At 38.4% G+C, this 21,605-nt stretch overlaps 1 protein-coding gene across 4 annotated transcripts in view; it reads right to left on the bottom strand.

The window, feature by feature from the left end:
- KCTD3 (potassium channel tetramerization domain containing 3) overlaps positions 1-21,605 on the bottom strand; it is a 52,178-nt gene that overhangs the window by 15,415 nt on the left and 15,158 nt on the right. For all 4 annotated transcript variants that reach the window (XM_026517349.4, XM_026517348.4, XM_057315190.1 and 1 more), the window contains 4 exons: positions 18,617-18,807; positions 8,500-8,615; positions 453-540; positions 225-341 (listed from right to left, as the gene is read on the bottom strand). In XM_026517349.4, coding sequence (XP_026373134.1) covers positions 225-341; positions 453-540; positions 8,500-8,615; positions 18,617-18,807 — 512 coding nt within the window. The remainder of the gene's footprint in view (positions 1-224; positions 342-452; positions 541-8,499; positions 8,616-18,616; positions 18,808-21,605) is intronic.

Below are 21,605 nucleotides of genomic sequence, written 5' to 3'. Positions count from 1 at the left end.
AAGAGGAAAAGTTTTAATTTCCCACCTCAACTTATGCTTGTTTACTGGTCTTATTTGGCTTCAATACATAACCAAGTATAAACTGTAGACTGAAAGAGGATATCCTTCGAACTGCAGTTCTCAAAAAGAAAGGACTGGATTAATTTTAGCATAATAAACCAATAAATAAACATACATTCTCAAAAAAAGGTCAAGAATTTTTAAGAGTTTTGCCAGGTACTAACTTGTTTTGGGTGTGAGGTAAACACTCAGCGCGGTAATGGCATCATTTGAAGGATCGTGATAAAGCTCAGTTACAAGAAGATCATTATCCTTCATTCGCAAAGGAAACTTCTGCATATCTAAAAAACATATTGAATATTAAAATATGCATCTATTTAAAATTTTAAAAGGTAATATTTTATTTTTAAAAAATCAGTAAGTAGGACCAGGCTAAGTGTCCATAAACTTACCTATGTAATATATTGATCCATTGTTACATCCCAGTAGAAGGAATGAGCCAGCAGTGTCGTAACTCGTTATAGGAACAACATCTTGAACCTGATATAGGAATATTATTATTAGATGTTAGATATTAATTATCATTTACATTTCCTGCTCAATTTCCTCAAAATTTTATTCTTCTAATAAAACAAAACAAAACAAAAAACTCACTGGGGCACCTCGCTAAGTCAGTGAAGCATGCGCCTCTTAATCTTGGTATCATGAGTTCAAGCCCCACACTGAGTGTGGAGATTACTTAAGGAAATAAAAAAAAAAACCTAATGATCTAAATAGGGCTTAGAAAATTATTTTCTTTACACACAAACACATTCCACAGGGAACTCTGAAGAATTACCAATATAGTTCCTTTTCTTTTCTTTTAAAGATTTTATTTATTTATTTATCAGAGAGAGTAAGAGCGTGAGCACGTGTGCCCAAGGTAGCACAGCAGGAGGGGGAGGGAGAAGCAAGCTCCCCACTGAGCAGGGAGCTGGAGGGGGAGCGGGGAGGCTCAACCCCAGGACCCTGGGATCATGACCCGAGCTGAAGGCAGACAATCAACAATCTGATCCACCCAGGTGCCCCCAGTATAGTTCCTTTTAAAATTAAAAAAAAAAAAAAATGTTATTTCCAACAGCAGCACTTTCCTTTCAGAATTCTGATGGATTATCTCTTTTCCCTGCACGTGACTGTGAGCTCCCAGCACGCATTAAAACTGAAGGCCTAATCAGACTGGTTCCTTTCCCCTTCTCTCTCCTAGAAGAGATTAAAGGGTCTGCCCAAATTCACAGAGTAAGTGGGGAGAGCGTCAGAGCTAGAAAACAGATGATCGCCAAGGGCACTTGCTCCCTGGATAACTGATCACCGTGTCTTGGACAAGGTGGTATTTATTCTCTATCTTCATTCCTTCCGCTGAAGATCTTACCTCTGCTTCCTAGGAAATGGCAAGACAAAAAAAGTCCCTTTAAACTTTCGTTTTTTTCAAGTACTAGAATAAAAACATCAGCTTCCCAAGCAAATCCGTCTAGTTAAAAATTAAGAACTGCCTGTATTTGTTCTACCAGAAAAGCAAAGGGCACAGTTTTACTACAAAACAGAATAACAAACAAACAAAACATGTTTTTTAGAGCAGCGGCAATTAAGTAAGATCAACATGAACCTTCCCTCCAGAGAGCCAGGCAAGAGATGCCTGTGAACTTCAGAGATGACACAAGTGAACAGTTTCCCACGGATCAGGTACTGGCCCAGAGAACAAGTGACTAACTGGACCGGATGAGGGATGTGAGATACCACACTTACTCTACAGGAGCTCGTAAGCTTGAGGGCAAGAAAGGGAAAGAACAATCACAGTGTGACGGGCACTGGAGTGTGGAATGCCATCAGAGAGGAGGGAGGATTCTCTGCTCAGTCCTGTGTGGGGAGAAGGGCAAAGCTCAAGGAAAAGTTCAGAAACGAAGTAAAACTTCAAAATCGAAGAAGTCAAGCATGAGGTAGGTAGGGGAAGGGCACGTCTGACAGAACACCAAGTGTATCCGCGCACCATCTGGGTCCCTTCTAAATAAAAGGAAAACATTTAACCGAAAGCTAAAACTTGGAAGTAATGATTCCTATAAAGCTGTAGGCACATGACCCTCGCTTCCATGTGAACCTTCTGGTGTCATACATAGAAACAGCGCAAAGATTCAATTATTACCACCTCCTGCACTAACCCCAAGGTCAGGTTTCTGTTTCATCAGAGCCAACAAGTTTTGTAGCAGAGCAACACTGACAGCTTTTCGGTGATATGAGTAAAGATGTCTGAAGAATGGAGGGAAGGCGACTTTAACACCAATGACCAGTTTTCTCATACCAAGTTCATTTTTTCAGTTCTAGCACTCCAGAAAGAGCTTCAAGTGCTACCCCAGAATCTTCAGAGTAGGAGGATGGGACAGAAAAGGGCATGAGATTCCTCCCCCTTGAGATCACCTTTTCGATGAAAGAGGCAGCAGCCTGCAGCATCCCATGGCACAGCTAAGACAAACATTTCTACCATTTGTTCTCTGGAAAGATGGGCACTAGGATTAGAGCCTTCCTACTTCACTTTCTGCAACCCTTGACCCCAATCCTGCTCTTCCTTCAGTACAAGAAGAACAGAGAAAACAGAGGATTAGTATGGTTACAGAGGAGTTAGGACTGAGTTCTTCTCTCCCAGCATAAGCGAGAGTCACTCATTCTGTGCCCTCTTCTTCTAGATACAACTTCCATTGAGAACCTGAGAAACTGCACTGATTCAGGTATCTGACTGAGTCAGGATGGTCACCAACCTACAATGCAAGTGGATTTTCTCTCTTAAGATGGCACACAGTGATAACCATTATTTCTTATGTACAAAATTAAATGATACACAATTTGAAAACAGTCTTTAAAAAAAAAAAAAATCCATCTATGTTCCCAAGCAATTCAAGGTCCCTAATCTTTCAACCACAGTCTCTACCTGGATAATCACCATTTTTTTTTTTTAAGATTTTATTTATTTATTTGACAGAGAGAGAGACAGCCAGTGAGAGAGGGAACACAGGCAGGGGGAGTGGGAGAGGAAGAAGCAGGCTCCCAGCAGAGGAGCCTGATGCGGGGCTCGATCCCAGGACCCCAGGATCACGCCCTGAGCCAAAGGCAGACGCTTAATGACTGAGCCACCCAGGCACCTCATGGATAATCACCATTTTTAACAGCATGTTTTAACCCTCATCCATTACTTATTAAATAATCACTAATTTAGATTGACCAGCCTATCAATTTCTTTGCTGATGTTTATTTCATTCCAGTCCTTCCCCTTCAAAGTATAAATAAATATCTTTCTTATCAAAGGACATTTTTTTTTTTTAAGTTTATTTATTTATTTATTTTAGAGGCGGGAGAGAGGGAGAACATGAGCAGGGGAAGGGAGAGAGGGGAGAAAGACAGAATGGGGTGGGACAGACTCCCCGCTGAGCAGAGGAACCGGATGCAGGGCTCAAGCTTAGATCCCAAGACCATGACCTGAGCCAAAATCAAAACGGATGTTTAACCAACTAAGCCACCTAGGTGTCCCAAAGGGTATTTCTTTAGTGGCTCTTTCATTGAAGATTGTAAGTTTAAACAAACAAAAAAAAAGAAAAAACTGAAACATCTCTTTAAAAAATCATTTTTTCTTTTTTCTTACCCAAATCAGATACAATGATTTTGTAAAATTTTCATTAAAATCTTAACAGGGGGCGCCTGTGTGGCTCAGTTGGTTAAGTGTCTGCCTTCAGCTCAGATCATGATCTCAGGGTCCTGGGATCAAGCACCGCGCTAGGCTCCCTGCTCAGCAGAGAGTCTGCTTTTCCCTCTCCCTCCGTCCCTCTCCGTGCTCGTGCTCTCTCTCTCACTTACTCCCTCTCTCTCAAATAAATAAAATCTTAAAAAATAAAAGGAAAAAAAAAAAGTAAAATAAAATCCTATTGAAGCTGTCCTAGGGAGCTTGGGTGGCTCAGTCGGTTAAGCATCTGACTCTTGAGTTTGGCTGAGGTCCTGATCTCAGGGTTCTATGATGGAGCCCCACATGAGGCTCTACACCAGGTTAGGAGTCTGATTAAGATTCTCCCTCTCCCTATGCCCCCCCCAAAAATCTTACTGAAGCTGTCCTAATAAAACACCAACAACAATTTCACAACAGCTTGGAGAACTTAAACACACACACACACACACACACACACACACACTCACTCTCCCTCTTTCTCTCTCTCTCCCTCTCTCTCATTCCTCTGATTCACATACTTCAAATCAATCTTGATTATACCACAGCTGTTCTGGGTACTTTGCACGCTATTCATGGGCAGAACTGCTGCTGAAGGTTATATCAGAACCTACTCAGCCAGGGTCACAGCCCTCCCAGGAAGTCAGCCTCGGGTCACAAGTGTCTGGTGGGATCTGCGTCTCAGACGCTGAGATTTCATTACACACTATCTCTGCTCTGCACTACAAGGAAATTCATCTAGCTGGTCTATAAGGCTTGTTTGCTGCATGAATGCTCAACTTTCCCAAGGTCTTCCTGAAATGTAGTAACAAACCTACTCTGTCAGATACAGTTTTCAATTCATGCGTATACCAAGCAAGCAGCAGGTTATACAGGGAACTAAAAGCTTAAGAATAAAGGACACTTTGGATGCTAGTACAGTTTTCAGGATCCCAAAGATATGAAAACTTTAATACGTAGTTTTGAAAACATCGGTAAAAAAAACAAAGAAGGTAATGAAGAAGCATGTTCCTTCAGGAGCCCAAATTTACCTTAGTGGTTTTACAGATAGTATAGCTTCCCCCACCCACTAAAAGCTCAGACTTGACATAATTAGTCAAATAACCTATCTGAAAGCAGACCTTCCATTAATCATTAAAATTCACACTCCTCTTTACAGAAGTATTGCCAGCTGAAGAATCCTTCTGATCAACTTTCTTCAATGCTTTAGATCCACTGATCTACGCTCCTTTCCTACACTCCTCGGCCCTTTCTTACACTCCTCGGCCCGCTACTTCTGTGGTTACAACAATTATTCCTTTTGCCATGCCTATATGGAAGGCCCACTCTAGCTAATATTTTTTTCCCCCACAAACAGGACATCTATCCCTCATCTAAGATAAAGCCTAATTTTCTCTGATTCTAACCCCTTTCATTAGAAGTCTTTCATTCTCTCACCATCGGCCCTGAATCTCAGGGGCCATAAGATCTCGAGAATGCTGCTCCACAGCTCAACTCATCATGACATTGAACCACCATTTATTTCTACCCAGACTGTAACTTCCAGATCAACCCATCAGCTCCGCTGAGGATCTGGGCATGTGGATCACAATGTACTTTGATCTTACTCTCTACTACTCTCCTGGCACCTTAATGTACATATTACACTTACACTTCTCTGAGTCCTGTAGCCAATACTTTCATCTTCAAGTCAGTTCTCCATTATGATCACTGAGAACTGTCCCAACTCCAAAATCTTAAATTAAATTTTTGACCATAGCTTCCTATCTTCCCAACAATTCTCATTCCTTTCGAGTCACCAATCTGCTTTAACATCCCTCCAGTCCCGACATCCCTGTGTCCTGCTCTGTCCACCCAGCACCTCCTCACTTCCTGATCTCACAATTTCGAATACTTTGCATCTTTATGTTTTCTCATCCCTTGGTGTGTCGTATCTACCTTATTACATCTCCAATCCTGATCAGGCCAATACTGTTCTTCTTTCTCTCTTGCTCCTGTTCTCGGCACTGAGCACTACTGGAGAAACTCCCTTGGCTCTATCACCCAAGTCCACTACAAACGTATGATTTCTCATCTCCACAATCCTTGATACATACAGCCACCTGGTCTTTCTCTTCGACTGAATATATGTTCTTCAGCACTCCTTTCTTACTCTTCCATCAGAGCAAGAAGTATCTCTAGTCTCTGTTAGGCAAACCCCTCTAAACTGTTTTATATCTCACATACTCCTGATTACCATGGGACTAGAAATCATCTCCATTCTTTCACTCTTCATGTGCTTTCTCTGACAACTCCCCCCTCTCTGACGACAAGCATGCTCAAGCTTCTCCCATCCGAGAGAAAAACATAAAGCACTGATCCTTAAGCTATTACTTTGTTTCCCTGCTTTCCTTCACCAAACTTCTTGAAAGGTAAATCTGAATTTGCTGTCTCTAATCTCTGATCTTTTAATCCCTCAGTTCCCACAATCTGGCTTTCTCCAACCAAAACCTAATTAACTTAATTAGCAAACTATATCCTTATGTCATTTCTCAATCATATCACAGATGTCCCTTTGTGGTTTCCTATGTTGTCCCCTTAAATGCTAATGTTTCCCAGAGTTGTAACTTTTTCTTCCTACATACAACCACTTAACAGAAAACCTTATCAATTCTTATTTTTCAGTTATCACAGGAGTTTGTGGTCTCCAAATACTTCTTCTTAGTCCCTTCTTTCTTCCTAAATTCCAAAAGGGATGCTCCCAAATGCATACTGAACACCTGCACTCGGACACCCATAGGAGAATCAAAGCAAACATATGTAATCAATGTAATTATTCCTCATACTGTCCCCCACCATATCTGCTTCTCTTCCTACGTTCCCTGTCAATTTCTTACTATCCACCTGACTGCCAAAACTAGAAATACATCTCATCTCTCTCTCTCCCTCTTTAATTTTCCATCCCCAAACCAGGTATCAATTCTGTAATGTTAGGAAGGCTTATGAAATATTTTTCAAATAGCCTCATCTTTGCCATCTCTACCACCACTGTCATTATTCAAATCTGTCCACTTCATTGCTGCATTACTCCCCTCACCTCCAGTCCAGCTTTCATACTGGTTACCCACCCCTCCGTAGCTTCCTAAAACATGGATCTCATCATGTCATTCTCTGCTTAAAGTTCTTTAACTTTTCCTTTCTCCTTCAGAATTAGGTACTAACCCTTTTATACTCTTCTTCTTGTTCCTGTCAAGTACTTGAGATCATTTAGCGTGTTATCTTCTCTGAAAAGGCTCTGTATTTTCACAAGGATCTGCGCTTCACTCAGGAAACGAAGTCTGCCTGGACTACTATTCCCAAAGCATTGAACTTAAAACATTTCAAAGAAATGAAGAAATGTCAAACCACAGTGTAAATTCTCATTTTCCTAAGTAATGTAAAATTCTTGAAAACATAATCAAATCTGTATCTAGAAGTAAATTACCACTAAAATATATACAATATTCTGTGTAACCAAAAACAGAAACAAAAAAATGGGCAGAGGATCTGAGTAGACATTTCTCCAAAGATACACAGATGGCCAACAGGTGCATGAAAACATGCTCAACATCACTCATCACCAGGGAAATGCAAATCTAAACCACAATGAGTTATCACCTCACATCTGTTAGAATAGCTATTATCAAAAATATAAGAAATAACAAGTGTTGGCAAGGATGTGGAGAAAAGGGGGCCCCTCATGCATCGTTGGAGAAGGTAAACTGGTATAGCCACTATGGAAGATAGTAAGGAGGTTTCACAAAAGATTAAAAATAGAATTACTACATGATCCAGCAAGGCTACTTCTGGATATGTATCTGAAGTAAACGAAAACACTGACTCAAAAAGATATCTGCACGCCCATGTTCACTGCAGCACTATTTCAAATACCCAAGATAAGGAAACAGCCTAAGTGTCCATCAATGGATGAAGAGATAAAGAACATGTAGTATATATCTACAATGGAATACTGTTCAACCACAAAAAAATGGAAAGAAATCATGTCATTTACAATAATATGGATAGACCCTGAGGGCATTATGCCTAATGAAATAAATCAGACAAAGGAAGACAAATTCCTGTGATCTCACTTATGTGGAACATAAAACAAAAGAGCAAACAAAACAAAACAAAACAAAAACCAACCAATAGATAAAACAGACTGGTAGTTGCCAGAGGCAGGGGGTGGAGGGTGGGCAAATGGGTGAAGGGAGTCAAAAGATACAAACATCCCCCCCACCAAAAAAAAAAAAAAAAAAAAAAAAGTCGGTGCCCAGCTGGCTCACTGCCGAGAGCATGGGACTCTTGATCTCAGGGTCGTGAGCTCAAGCCCCACACTGGGTATGGAGCCTATTTAAAAAAAAAAAAAAAGGTACAAGCTTCCAGTTTTTATAAGTCACGGGGATGTAATGTCCAGCATGCCAACTATAGTTAATATTGTATTGTGTATCTGAAAGTTGCTAAGAGAGTAAATCTCAAAAATTCTCATTACAAGAAAGAAAAAACCATCTAACTGAATATGGTGAAAGATGTTAACTAGACTTATTGTGATCATTTTGCAATATACACAGATTATCAAATTATGCTGTACACCTGAAACTCATAATAATGTATGTCAATTATACCTCAGTAAAAAATAAGTAAAACAGACACTATGCTTTCACAAAAATAAAGCAAATACACAATCAGCACGAGTTTCAGAAACACTTTCATTTCCGTAATATGCTTTAGTTAAAACTAACCTGCCAGTGCTGAGTGACAGCATTCCACACTCCCACTTTCCCTGTATGACTCGTAGCCACCAACTGGTTACCAATAAAGAAGAGAGCATCTACAGGAACGCCAAGGCTGAACACTCCTTAAATGATAATAAAAAATAAAGAGGTTAAACAGTCACTATCTTTAGAATTAATCAAAATCCAGATTAGAAACATTGTGAAGGTGACTAATTTAAACTTGTTTTCATTTCCATAAGTTATATGCTAGACACTTTGGGGACCAAAAGTAAGAAACTCCAGTAAGCTCTTAAGCAGCTTGCACAACTCCTAACACAGATAAAATCTGCCCTCAAGAATCTCACGCTGATAAAGCACCTTATTATCTGAAGCTTTGGTTCCCACACTTGGGTGACCATCAAAATAACCGGGTAGATTTACAGCGAGCAAAAGAAAAAGAATCCTAAGATTCTTCCCAGGCCTGCTCAATCGAAAACCCACTACATTTTTATGAAATCTATAGGCGATTTAGCTACAGCTTGCTAATGAACTGGGTATCTGGGAACCACTGATCTGAAGACACATATTGGGCAGCCTCAACTATCTAGAATGTTTCTAGAAATCTGGACACACACACACAGATAGAAAATAAAGCAGCAAGAAAGCTTAATAAAAATACAAACATTCAGGCCTTTACTCAGAAATTATTTTAAACTCCTTGTTTCCCAACACTGCAGATCTCAATTTAATTCATTCCAAAGGCATTATACTAGGCTATGGGATTAAACAACATGAGAAAACAGGATATTACTAGGGACTTACGGTTTAGAAGAGAAAAAAATGCAAATAACCAATTATAACATAATCCAACAATAGCTGAAGGATGCACAAGGTCAAGCAACATCCAGAGGAGTAAAGGGGGATAAGAAAAATGGGTTTGAGGATATTTCTTAGAAAAGAAGCCATCTGAGTTGAGTTTTTTTAAAAGGTGAATAGTTCATCAAATGGGGGGTCGGGAATGGGCAAGCCCAGGGAATCGAAGAAAGAGAAGACGAATGTAAGTGAAGGAGGTTTTAAGAAGCAAATATCCCACATTAATAGCAAAAGACCCAAGAATATTTAAAGGAGAGAATTCTAGGGTCACCTTGGTATGGCATTATGGCCCTTCACAGTTGTTTCTGGACAATATATAATAGTAAAACATGACGCATAAGGCTTTGAAGACTCATGGGAAGGAACAAACCAATTAATTCCAAGTGCAGCATATATTAAAAGCATAAGCCAGAAAAGATAAGTGATTTCTTTTGACTCTTACACCAGTGTAGCGTATTTCTCTTTCCATTCAGAACTTTACTACATATAAGACAAAACCAGCAGCAATAAAAAACACTTTGAAAATTCTTAACCAGAGCGCCAGCTGGCTCAGTCAGCGGAGCGTGACTCTTGATATCGCGGTTTTGAGTTCGAGGCCCATGTTGGGTGTAGGATTTCTTAAAAATAAAATCACAAAAAAAAAAAAAAAAAAATCTAAAAAAAAAAAAGAAAAGAAAATTCTTAAACAATCTTGAAAAACCCAGGCCCCTAGCAGGAGGAAAACTGATATACACTGGGCAAAAAGGGGGGAAAAAAATAGGTTAGAATTGCTAAGAATGTTTTCTATATATATTTTCAATTTATATATAAATGTGCATTTATACACATGAATACACCATCTCAGCCCAACTAGTTAACCAAAACAAAACAAAACAAACAAAAAAAAAACCAGCAAAAGAAAAAAATAATACACAACACACACAAAACGCTAATAAACTCTTTGACCAGATTGGCTGAGAAATAAACTTGCCACCTCAGAGCAGAAAATCATCATTTCACACACAATTTTAAGAAGTCTTTTAATTTTGATGCCAAACAATGGTTCAGAACATGTGAAACCAACTATATTCAGGACTATGGTCCACGTGAAAGGCAGAAATAAAAACAAGAAAACCAACTAACATCTAACATTACTCTAGAGAAGGATGAGGTTCTGGGAAATCAAGGAAGACATTCTGAATGATCTCAAGAAATTTAAAGTGTCCCTCCTACTTAGGCTCAACAATCTTGGCCACTATCCACAGGGAAGACACAGTATAAGTAATGACAGGTTCCTGTCTTCGGGGACCCTTCAGCAGAATACTGCTTATAGCAGCAATCCTGCAGCACTGCCTCACACAAGTTATAATGAAAGGAGCTCAACCTCTGGAGGAGCTCTATCATGGACATACCAGCCCCAGCAATTTTCTTTGGCTGGTGTTGTCAAGTTGGGAAGAACATTTGTAATAATAAATGGTTTCTTTTACTGGATGTGAACAAATTACTATGTACCATCTCATAATATAGCTGCCTACCTCACGAGCCTTTGAAAACAAAGCAGGGCACAAAATCTCCTTCACTTACGGGTATGTTACAAGTAGCTACTTGAAAAAAGGGGGGGGGAGAAATCACCACTTATTTTCTCTCTGTATAATTACCAGTGTATCATAATTTGAAAATTTTAACATTAAAACTTTTTTCCTAAAGTTGTTAGGGAGGACTTCCGCTGCCAGCCATGATGGGCTAAAAACAGCATCAGATTATTCCTTAGGGGGCAACAACAACAAACTGGCCCAAATACATGAGGCAGCTGTTTTAGACATTGGACAACAGGCAGCAGAAGACTGAAAGATGGGAAACAGCCACGAGAGGTCCTGCATTCACCCACAGAGAGGTGAAACTCAAGTGCAGACTGATGCTCTCCCTGAATGGAAGAGACGGAGATCAGAGCGCACAGCTGCCAAGGTGGCTAGAACTTGCGAGCAAGTTAGAAGGAAGGCGGCACCTGCACCAGGATGGAGTGGGGATGGCAGAAGCTGCACAGGGGACATCAAAAATGTCTCCAGACATTTCGACATACCCCGAGGGTTTCCTATACCTTGGCAGACACCGGACTGCACCTGGGCAGGAGAAGCATCCCCCCAAAATAGAAGAGAGAGGCTGTCACAGGACTGAGCGATGAGTGGCAATAACAGAGTTTACACAGGTAGACGCCAGTAGTTTCAGCTCAGTGAGAGTGGAGAACCCTTGCTGAACACCTCAGACATTCCTCAGTAAAGACTCCAAAAATGCAACACTTTAGGAATAAGGACCACACCCTTGAAAAGGAGCCAAGCCCTAAAATAAAAAATTAAGCAGAGGGAGGCCACCTCCTCTTAACAAAGCATAACAACAAGCCCAGCAGGATCAAGATCCTCCCAGGACAAAATTCACCTGGACAAAATTCACATACTTTAAAGGAAGACAACATCCCAAGCTCCCTACATAATGTATCATGTGTATGTCCAGCATATAATCAAAACTTCCTAGACATGTAAAGCAGAAAAATGTGACCCAAAATAGAACTATGACATGATCCAGATATTGGAATTAAAGTAAAAAAATAATGAAACAGCTATAATGAACATGTTATATTTAATAAAAAGCAGACCATAATGAGTAAAAAGATAAGAAATCTCAGCAGAGAAAAAAACTAAAACGGAATTGAGAGTTTAGAGCTTAAAAGTCCTATATCACAAACAAAAAACTCACTAGATGGGCTTAACTACAGAGTGAATACTGAAGAAATTAGGTAAAAAACATTAAAGACAGATCAAAAAATTTACCTAAAGAATGAGGAGTAAAGAAATGGAAAACAATAACAAGACAGTGCTTCAGTGATCTTAAGGCCAATATCAAGTGGTCTAATAGAAAACTGAATCCCAAAAGAAGAGAGAGGGATAAGCCTTGGAGTGGAGTGGGAAAGTGAGAGAGGGAGGGAGGAAGACAGAGAGACACAACACTGAGAACTTCCTTAGCTGTGTCAATCAAAAATGTCTCCAGACATTTCCACATGCCCCCTAAGGGATAATATTATCCCTGGTTGCAAACCTCTAATCTGGAATATATAAAGACATATCAATAATAGGATGACAAACTCATAAAAAGAGAACAATGACTTAAAGACATTTCCCAAAGGAAATAATACAAATGGTCAATAAGTACATGAAAAGATGCTCAGTATCATTAATCAACAGGGAAATGTAATTAAAACTACCGTTAAAATCACTGCACATTCATCCCATACACTGTTAGCAGAAATGTAAAATAGCACAACTGCTTTGGAAACCAGTTTGTAAGTTTCTTATAACATTAAGCATAAACTTTTCATATGATCCAAAAATTCCACTGCCAGGTATCTACCTTGAGAAAACATATCCAGAAAACAAAGAGAGAAAACATGTCCAGAGAAAGACTTTTTCTTGAAATCATAACACCTCTGAATTGGAAATAAACCTAACGTCCCTCAAAAGATAAACGGATAAACAAATTCTGGCATGCTTTCAATGGAATATTACTCAGCAATAAAAAGGAACAGACCACTGATAACATACAACAATAGGGAGGAATCTCAGAAACACTATGTTAAATGAAAGCCAGACACAAAAGAATACATACTACGTAATTCCACTCATGAAATTCTAGACAAGGAAAATCTAATCCATGGTGACAAAAAACCTCAACTGTGTATACAACGAGGTTTACGCTGAATACCTGCTCTCCTTTTGGAAATCTGGACTCTTAGTATGTGCTAGGCAGAGGGCGCCTATGTGATGAGCCTCCAGTAATAAACCTGGGCACCAACTCTAATGAGCTTCTCTGGCAGCCACTACACAGGTATTGTTACAATTCATTGCTGGGGAAATTAAGCATGTCCTTTAAGACACCACTGGAAGAGAACTCTTGAAAGCTTATACCTGGTTTCCACTAGACTTCACGCCATGTATCTTTCTGCTGATTTTGCTTTGTATGTTTTTGTTGTAATAAATCATAACTCTAAGTAGCTCTTGCTGAATCCTGTGAGTCCTCCTAGCAAATCACCGAACCTGAACTGCTCTTAGGGACCCCTCACACAAACACAATTCTGAAGTTCAGAGGAAGGGTCCAGATTAGATACATGAACATGCAAGTCATCAGCACACATCAGAGTCCATGAGATCAGAATAAATACAGAGGAAAGATGAAACCCAAGGACTGAACTCTGGGGCACTCCAACATTTTGAAATCAGTCAAAGGAGAAAGAACTAACAAAAGGAACTAGAAGAAACAAAGAGGTAGGATAAAAATCAGGATTACAGGGTATCCTGGAAGCCAAAGAAATAAAGTCCTCAAAAAGAATCATTAACTATATCAAATGTATCAAGTGACAGCTCTAAAGTTTTAATAAGATGAGACTAGGAATTGATCATAGGATTTAGCAGAGTACAGACCACAGGTAATACTAACAAGAGTAGTTTTATGAAGTGGTGGGGGCAAAAGAATGATTACAGCAACTTCAAAAAAGAACCGAAGAGGGGTGCCTGGGTGGCACAGCGGTTAAGCGTCTGCCTTCGGCTCAGGGCATGATCCCGGCGTTCTGGGATCGAGCCCCACATCAGGCTCTTCCACTGGGAGCCTGCTTCTTCCTCTCCCACTCCCCCTGCTTGTGTTCCCTCTCTCGCTGGCTGTCTCTCTCTCTGTCGAATAAATAAATAAAATCTTTAAAAAAAAAAAAAAAAAAAAGAACCGAAGAAGAGGACACAGAAACAAGATCAGGTAACTCCTATCTTCTGCTTTAGGAAAACAGAAACACAGAGCAAAAACTGAAGAGTGTAGTTCTTGCTGTTATTCTTAACACAGAATTACAGCACGGTTGTGTGCTGGTGGAAATGACCCAAAGAGAGTGAGAAGTTTTTAAAATGAAGGAGAGAGAAGAAAGTTACTGGAACAATGTCCTTGCATACGTGAAAGCAAACAGGATTTAGTCTACAACTAAATACAAGGAGTTGCCCTTAGATTAAAGCAGAGACAATTTAATCACAGTAACCAACAGAGCAATAGAGTATATGGGCACAGATACACACAGATGGCCACATAGGATATGATTTTCTCTATTTTCTCAATGAGAATGACAAAGTGTTGGAAGTCTAAAGAAAAGGAAAACAGTGGAAACAGTCATTTAGGAGAGTGACAGAACAGACAAGAATAATGCAATAGGATTTCTGGATAGCTTTTAAAGGCCCACTTGAGGATAGAGGTCATAAATTGAGACTAGGTATTGTTTTGTGTGTATGTGCATGTATGCACTTCTTTTCCCTAGTCATATTTAATTACTCAGGTGGAAAGGTGGACTTGGCCAGGGTTGGGGTTTTTCAAGGTGAAAACAGCAAAGAGAGTGGTGCAAAAAAATTGAGGCTCTGTGCTAGTGTGAATGTAAAGACAAGAATCTAAACCTGATAAAAAGGGAAGTGATAAGTAAAGATTCCAGTGGAGTTACAGAAGTTTTTGAGCTGGGGAACCAGAGCTGGTAACTTCAACAGAATAAAGGATAGTGACCCAGAAGAAGCTGAAGACTATACAAAGTACAAATCCAGATGGCATGAGATTTGAAATTTGGGGAGGGAGGTTGGCTGGGAACTTGGGAGAAAAGGGAAAGAAAATAGAACAATAATTCTCAAAGTGTGGTATGTGAGTCTCTGTGGGTCTCTGAAGCTCGTTCTAGAAGTCTAAGAGGTCAAGACTATTTTATGTAATATTAAAGAATTATTTACCTTTTTTGCTCTCATTATCTCAAGCGTGTACAGAGCAGTCTTCCAGATGCTACATGACATGATGGGGTCATCATTATGACAGCTAATAGAATCTATGTATTTATTCTTATGTTTTCTAGAATTGTCTATGTTGGTAGCTTTAGGATATAACTAACTTTGTAAGTTTCCCCAAGACTAACTTAGTTTGTTCTAAAAACTTCCACTATGGTCTTACTGGCTGTCTCTGGTTTTAGCTGCTATAATCTCTGCAACCACATTTTTGTCCAATAAATTATTTTAAAATTCAAACTTTCCTTAAGCCTCCAAAGAAACACAATAAGAAATAAGTACATTTTGCTGTGTTTTGCAATACTACTATTAAAAATGCTCTAGAAACTTCCATTAAGTTCTTTTTTTTTTAAGATATTACTTATTTATTTGACAGAGAGGGAGCAGAAGCAGTGGGAGCTGCAGGCAGAGGCAGAGAGAGAAGCAAGACTCCCCACTAAGCAGAAAGCACGATGCTGGACTCGATCCCAGGACCCTGGGATCATGACCTGAGCCAAAGACATGCTTAACCGACTGAGCCACCCAGGTGCCCCAACTTTCATAAATTTTTAACATTAATCTGAAACTGTTAAAATATTCTAAAATAAATTTATTCTAATACATTTTCATCTACTTATTGATGATTTTTGGCTTCAAAATGAAAAAATTAGAGCATGTGCCTGCTCGACCCACAACTGCACCATCGAAGCCTAACGGCGCTTACAAATACCTATATGACATGGAAGGGCGACTGGGCCAACACTGAGCCAAACAGGAAATAAATATCAGAAACAACAAAAATTATCTTTGCCTCAACTTTACAGATGTTGATCACTTGCCTTATTTGTGCCCATGCAACAGGACACTTTTGACTACTACTGTAATGCCAGTTGTGGTTTCACGGAGACCAAAATATTCAGACTTTAAAGAAAATAAAACATTTTAGATGAAGATGTGAAAAAGTCTTTAAAACCCAGAAACTGTTACAGAATTTCACACTGGGAATGAAAAAGACACTGAAACACCTTACAGGGTAAGTTACGACACCGCACCGGCTGGAGGGGTGCGCACAGCTGCCTAGAGGCCAAGAAAACCTTGAAGACGTGACAAAGCCGAATGCCTGCGAGATCAAAAGTCAGTACAACAAATCACCATGCTGCCACTCCCTGAATTAAAGATTTGGCAGACGTGCCACCTTGTCAACAGGACTACATTTTTGTCCTACAAACAGATGAATATACAGTTGTAGCTGACCCTGGTATTTTGCTTCTATTAATCTGGCATCAGCACCAACCAAGCATTAAAGATCTTGTGTGTGAATGTCTGGCCACAAACACATGTGGTGTTGAAATATTCAAAGTGTTCAAAACTTTTATGACTCTCGGGGCGCCTGGGTGGCACAGCGGTTAAGCGTCTGCCTTCGGCTCAGGGCGTGATCCTGGCGTTGTGGGATGGAGCCCCACATCAGGCTCCTCTGCTATGAGCCTGCTTCTACCTCTCCCACTCCCCCTGCTTGTGTTCCCTCTCTCGCTGGCTTTCTCTATCTCTGTCGAATAAATAAAATCTTTAAAAAAAAATAATAAAAGAGTCAAAAAAAAAAAACAAAACACTTTTATGACTCTCACGCTTTACCCTAAATCATCCGTGTGGACATCTGCACTGATGCTGCAAAGCAATGTGGGTGAAAATGGCAGGCACCTTAGCACAAACGAAAGGAGGGGCACCAAACTACCAGCAATCATTCAATTCTTCTCTGCCACACACTCTCAAAGAAAGAAAAAAAGACCAGTTTAACTTCAGAATGTCCTTGATGAAGCAATGTGTATAAAAATTTGTACTGACTAAATCTTAATTGAGTAAATACTAAATCTTAATTTAGTATGTATTCTTAATATTCTGTGTGACTAAGTACTATGTGTCAAGGAAAAGCATCTTCTCGAATGCTGGAGCTGAGACTAACCTAGCTATTCTTTTCACAGAAACCATTTTTTATTTGAAAGGATGACAAACTATTCTAGCTCAGATTTGAGTATTTGGTAGATCTTCCTCAAAACTGAACAAAGTAAGCTGGTTATTTCAATGATAAAAATTCAATGTTTCAAGTGCAATTTAGAATTCTGAAAAACTTTTATCTGCCACAATGAACGTGATGGTTTCCCAATACATAAGAGTTTAGGAATGTGGTCAGCAGTTATAGTAAGAAGTGTGATTTTGGGGGGTTTTTTTGGATATTGTACAATGAAAGATATCAACATTTGGAAGATCTATGTAACTCAGTAAACCAACATTTTCCAAATGACTAATGCGTGATGTCACAAAATCATGCATGGATAAAAGATCCATTCAAAGTATAAAATAGACTGATGAATTTTAATTTAACAGAGTATGCAAAATTCACTGCTATGATTTCAAATGTTTAGAAGAGTAGCAAAAAAGAATATCTATGGTTATCTGAAAAGTACAAAAATGTTTTTTCAACTACATATCTGTGTAAAGCCAAATTTTCTTCATAAAGTTCATCCAAAAAACATAATGCAGCACACTCAATGCACAAACAGGCATCAGACTCAATAAAATATTAAAGAGATTTACTAAACTGTAAACCAATGCCACTCTTCTCACAAATGTTTTTGGAAAACAAAGCTATTTTTCATTAAAATGTTTTTCATGTTACCGTGCAATCGGTTTATTACTGCTATTTTAAAACTAATTAATACTTATTTATAAAAATTTCAGTCTTAATTCCCATTGTGATAAGTAACAACAGATATAACCTACACAAGCAAACTCTCTTAATAGTCCTGAATGATGTTTTAAGAGTACAAAGTAGTTGGGAGATTAATTACAAAGTAATTAAGTTCTGAGAATTTCTGGTATAGAAGCAACAAATGAGGAAAAGGAAGAAAGTTATTTACCCTATCTTCAGGCCCTGTAGTATAAGGAATTGAAGAGAAAGCAGTCCTCACTAACTAGGATCCAGGAAAAGCACATTCTCATAAAGTAGCCAGGTTTCAGCTGGAGCATATTGGTAAAAAGATTCTACCGCCTCCTACCGCCTCTCCTAAAACACCAGTTTTTACCCCCTCTTTACCAGATCTTTTCTCTCATACTGAGTGGTCCTATTATCACTGAACCTTGGAAAGGTGATATAGCAGCTCTCCTAAGTAACAGTCCAGGTCAGTTATTTTTTTTTTTTTTTTAAAGATTTTATTTATTTATGTGACAGAGAGACAGCCAGCGAGAGAGGGAACACAGCAGGCGAGTGAGAGAGGAAGAAGCAGGCTCCCAGCAGAGGAGCCCGATGTGGGACTCGATCCCAGAACGCCGGGATCACGCCCTGAGCCGAAGGCAGACGCTTTAACGACTGTGCTACCCAGGCGCCCCCAGGTCAGTTCTTATAAAGATGGGCAATCCCTCTTAAACTTCAGAATATTACATAAACCAGCAAAATGCAGCATAAACAAGGTTTTCCCTACCAATTTCACTTCCACTCCCTCCGTCTTGGACACTCCATAAGATGATGCTACTCTCTGAGGCAACAGCAACCATTTTGTCTTTGTCTCCATGTGGACCTCCAACCACTTTTGCATTTAAAGCTACTCGTTCAATAGTCCAATCCAAATATGGGCTTGTAAACACTTGTTGCCATCCTGAAGACTCTTTGATTCTGTTAAGTAAGAATGGAAACATAGTTAGACTCAGCAGCAATTAAGCAAATACAAAGGAATGTACCAAAAAATTTAATCATAGCTATATTTATTAAATATGAAATTTTGCCAATATATTTCCTCTACAAAGCCAGAACGTTATCCTAAGCTATTTTATATTTACATACCTAGGCCATAAAAACCACTTAAAAAGAGACCAGAGTTCTGTATTGCTCCAAGGAAAAGTTCAGAAAAGTCCTTCAAATTTGAAAAAGGTTTTAACAGCTTAAAAAAAAAAAAGTTAGATCTTTCACTTTTCTACACAGAAAAGCACTACTATCATTATCTATGGATAGGAATGGTCAACAAAAATCAGAATTTTAGGATAATTATTATTCCTTTCAGTTAATTAATCAGTTATTCAGTTATTAACTGAAACTATCAGCAATCAACCTACTATTTTTTGGTACTTCAGTTGATAGGGGTGAATAGTCTACCCAGGTAAACCAAGATAAAGGAATAATCTGGTATACCATTATGCATTCCAGTATCTTGGACAATCAAATGAATATAATGTAGGATTTTGGAAACCCTTAGATTTTAAAGGCTTCTTCCTAAATGAAAAAATTTCATGAGCCTATTCATTCCCCATAAATAAAGGTCTACCAGAGTTCAGATTTGCAGTTAGGTGAATATAAATGTTTTACTATTTCTGATAAACATACCAATAAATTTTTAATAATTTTTTCTGCTTTATCTGAATTTAAGTCTTTCAGACGTGTATTCTGTGTGACTATATAGCCACAGCCTTCATACATTTAGAACTTAGAGTTATGCAATCACAACAATGAATGACATAAACTTTAACTACGGAGTATCTATTTTTAAAGTTACACCAAACAAATATGCAAACAAAATTGTAAAGCTTTTACTTGCCTTACCTTAAGAGAAATAAACACACACGAGGAAAATAAGTACTTATTTATAAACCACCTGACATATTCATCACAAAAAACAAACTTCAGTATTCATAAATGATGGTTACCTGAAGACCTAAATGGAATCACTTTAGCTTCATTTTGTTTAAAAATGTATGCTAAAGCATGGTGCACTGGGTGTTATACGCAACTAATGAATCATCGAGCCTTACATTGGAAACCGGGGATGTACTGTATGGTGACTAACATAATATAATAAAAAACCATTAAAAAAAAAATGTATGCTAAATTAATACAATCATAATTCACAAAAATATGCAATTTGGCCTTCTTATTAATTTCAATAACTAATGGTTTCCTTAACTTCAAAGGAATACATAGAAATTGTATAATTCTTTTTAAGAAAATGTACAATTTTTCCTAAGCATTATACGGTCTGCAATTACCCACTTTGGCCACCAGATGGGATCATGTGTTATGACAGACAAATAGAAATAATCATTTACTAAACTCTAAACATTTACAAACATTGAGATACGAAATATAGACCCTCTTAGGAACTGCCAAACTGGGCATAAAGCAGGGATTGCCAGCACCTCAAGAATAATGACAATACACTGCTACATGGACGCAAACATATACCAGGCTCGCAACAGTGTTCAATAAAGAGATGCTGTATTGATTTAATGAGGTGAAAGATGTGAGTTTGTGATCATTAATTTAGAAATATAATAAAATTGTATGTGATCTAATCTTTTACAGAGATCCTACTTCTGAGTTGTCTTTATAAAAATTAGGATATTATAAAGAGATGCCAAAAAGCGTAAGAGAATCAGGACAACATATTTGAAAGTGATTATAACAATTAGAAAATCTAACTCAACTGACATGATACTTACTTTTGTTTTTAAGTTAAAATTAAATACAAAGATAAAAAAATATATATGCTTTATGATTTCCCATACAATACAAAACTGAAAATATGTAAAACAAGACAGAATGAGCTCTGAACAGCATTCCATCTCCTTACTCCTGCCCACTGAACCAACACTATGAAATCAGCACAGCGATGCAAAGAATAGGATTATCTTCTACATTATAATCTCAAAAAAAATATAGTGAGGAGTCATGACCAACATTTTGAAACTTACTACAAACATACTGTATGCCAAATTGTATGGGAATAGACAAAATATATCAGAAAAGCAGGAGTCTCAAATTAGATCCAAGTATACATATAAACATAAAGCAAAATAAAGGAGGGCTTTCAAATTCAATGCAAAAGGACAATTTATATGAAAAGTAATCAGAACATAATTAGCTACTACCCACATGGAAGAAAAGAAATAGATTCCTAAATCACACACCATAAACCAAAGTAAATTCTACGTGGATTAAAGATCTAAAAAGAAATGCAAAGCTCCAAGAGGGCAGCAATTTACAACCACTCTCTGGGGCGCCTGGGTGGCACAGTAGATTAAGCGACTCACTCTTGGTTTTGGCTCAGGTCATAATCTCAGCGTCCTGATGTGGACCCCGTGTGGGGTTGGGCTCTGTGCTCAGCATGGAGTCCTCTGGAGACTTCCCTCTCCCTCTGCCCCTCCCTCTCAAGCTCACTCTCTCTCTCTCTCTAAGTAAATAAATAAATATATATTAAAAAAAAGGAAACAACTACTCTTCATTAATAAAGATACATAAAAGTAAAACCTGAGAATGTAGAAAATTAGTGAATCTAGGTGAGAACATATAGGGGTTCCATGTCCTATTTCATTTTTTAGGGTTTTAAATTTATTAATATAAAAAGCTGTGGAAAAACAACTTGTGGAAAAGATTACACTATTAAAATAATTTGACTATTTCTTTTGAAATCTTTTTACTGC

This window comes from Ursus arctos, unplaced genomic scaffold (assembly GCF_023065955.2).
Source record: "Ursus arctos isolate Adak ecotype North America unplaced genomic scaffold, UrsArc2.0 scaffold_2, whole genome shotgun sequence".
NCBI lineage: Eukaryota > Metazoa > Chordata > Mammalia > Carnivora > Ursidae > Ursus > Ursus arctos.
This window is presented reverse-complemented; position numbering and strand designations above follow the sequence as displayed.